Source organism: Etheostoma cragini, chromosome 15 (genome assembly GCF_013103735.1).
Source record: "Etheostoma cragini isolate CJK2018 chromosome 15, CSU_Ecrag_1.0, whole genome shotgun sequence".
NCBI lineage: Eukaryota > Metazoa > Chordata > Actinopteri > Perciformes > Percidae > Etheostoma > Etheostoma cragini.
In genome coordinates this window covers 21,078,420-21,080,464 of record NC_048421.1, presented here as the reverse complement: position 1 = coordinate 21,080,464, position 2,045 = coordinate 21,078,420, and the positions used below count along the sequence as shown (strand labels likewise).

Genomic DNA, 2,045 nt, shown 5'->3' with positions numbered 1-2,045 from the left:
TATTGTGAGCCTTATGTTTGTATTTGTATCTGTTTTAACAGCTCTCAAAAAGGATGACAAAGGTTCCATCAAGGAAATGAACTTGTCTTCAGATTCTTCTGGTGACAGCCCAGTGGAATCTTCCTCTGATATGTCTGATTCCTCCTCGTCCTCAGCAGAGGAGGACAAGATAAAAAAGAGAAAGAAGAAGGGAAAAGGGAAAAAATATAGGAAGAAGTCAAAGAAAATCGAACCAAAGACACGGCAGAGAGGTAAAAAAGCTACTTTGACACCTTTCCACGTTTCCATTGGTTCCTGCTTAGCTCTGCTGTACAATTGCTCCTCTAGGTTGGTTCCTCCAACACAACATTACATGTGTGATTTTTATTGGTGCTAACTAACTATTTCACCATAAACACAGTGGTTTCTGGAATCATGAAACCTGGTACAAGGTAATTACACCTCAAAGCAGATTTTTTCCCCCCCCGTGCCCTTTTAAGCACATGCACAGGCGAAGTTTGTGATTTATATTCTCAAAAGATTTTCATGCTAGAGGCATCAGATAATAACCTTGTATAGGTAGTTTCCTGTTTCCTGTTAAGAGGATTGTGTCCCCATTCAGTGTTTTTAATGGTTGAGTTTTTTTAATCATATTTCACGAGCCCACTGAACTTGTCAGACAAACTGAACAAATTAAACAAATACATTTCCACTCATGCAACCCTTTCAAAGTTTAAATTTAGAAACAATTAAATGTGCAGTGTGTAGGATTTAGTGGTATCTAGTGTTGAGGTTGCTGAATTGTAAGCAAGCATTAACTTATCTACAGTATATTAATTGCATGCCTAAACTTCAGAAATAAAATTAAAATGGTCCCACTTTGGATGCTCAGACTTTATGTAGGACAAATTTTAAGAACACCTGAGATGCAAGCAGAAGGCATTTGTTGATTTGAGCTGGAATAACCCTAAACCAACATGTAGGTCTCTTAATTGCAACCATTCAGTGTCACGTTTTGTATTGTAGATTAAAACTGAATGTTAGTGTGACTCGCAAGCCGTGTGTGTGTGTGTGTGTGTGTGTGTGTGTGTGTGTGTCAAAGAGTGTGCGAGTAAACAAAAACAATATTGTGGAACACTAATTTTATGTTGTTATAATTGCAGCCCAAACTCCAGAGCAGATGGTGGACCGGTACAAAAGAATTCTTAGACAGTTCAGTAAAGGAGGGACCATGTCTGCTGCTTTCAAGCATGTTGGAGTGGACAGGAACACGGTGGTGGTCAATGCTCCAATCGCAGAGCTGTTCATTGCTGCGCCTGGCAAGTACAAGGAACTCCTTAAAAACCACAATAATGTGAAGAATCTCAGCGTGTTTGCCACACAGCGTGCCACTGCTATTCAGGAGGACCAAGGAATAGAGGACACAATCACAGCCTATAAGGCTTCTGGAAAGCTCCTGCCCCTAACAAAAAAGTGAGCTCTGATGCTGGGGTAGGAGAGCTGACATGGGTTTCACATCTATTCTAAAGTTGTTTTAGTTGTTACATTTTGACATTGAAAGATTTTATATTATTATTTTATAAAGATTTTATTTGGCACCTCTACTGGTAAATTTGTATTCAGACATGGGTGTTTATACTTGAAAGAAATGTATTCAATTCATTTTATCATATATTTGTACATGGTGCATTTTATGAACAGTTCTACAGTTTATGCAGCCGTGTTTTGTCTTGTTTTTTTATTAACGAATGGCTGAGATGTTTTGTAATAAATAAGTGATATGTTGTATATCACTTTATGTTGTCTTTTTCCCTTTTCTGTTCAGAAGATAACTGATTTGTGTTACAATATCATTTGTAAATGCTTAATGAGGCATAGATAGCCCTCACTTTAGATGAGCTCTCACTAAGTCCTTACTAACAGGTAGTTAATGCTTTGTAACTACCTGAATTAATCATGAAATACTTCATTAACAAATGTCTAGAGAATATCTATTGTCTTTAGATTTCATTTGTAAATGCTTAATGAGGCATAGATAGTCCTCACTTTAGATGAGCTCTCACTAA

The 2,045-nt window shown here is 37.4% G+C and overlaps 1 protein-coding gene and 1 long non-coding RNA gene across 2 annotated transcripts in view; both read left to right on the top strand.

Moving 5' to 3' along the window:
• LOC117958188 (coiled-coil domain-containing protein 106-like) overlaps positions 1-1,456 on the top strand; it is a 2,822-nt gene extending 1,366 nt beyond the window's left edge. The window contains exons 2-3 of the mRNA XM_034894464.1: positions 42-251; positions 1,143-1,456. Of these exons, the coding sequence (XP_034750355.1) occupies positions 42-251; positions 1,143-1,456 (524 nt within the window). The remainder of the gene's footprint in view (positions 1-41; positions 252-1,142) is intronic.
• Positions 1,457-1,979: 523 nt separating this feature from the next.
• Positions 1,980-2,045, top strand: part of LOC117957739 — a 17,633-nt gene continuing 17,567 nt past the window's right edge. Inside the window, exon 1 of the long non-coding RNA XR_004659580.1 lies at positions 1,980-1,992. This is a non-coding gene — a long non-coding RNA (uncharacterized LOC117957739). The remainder of the gene's footprint in view (positions 1,993-2,045) is intronic.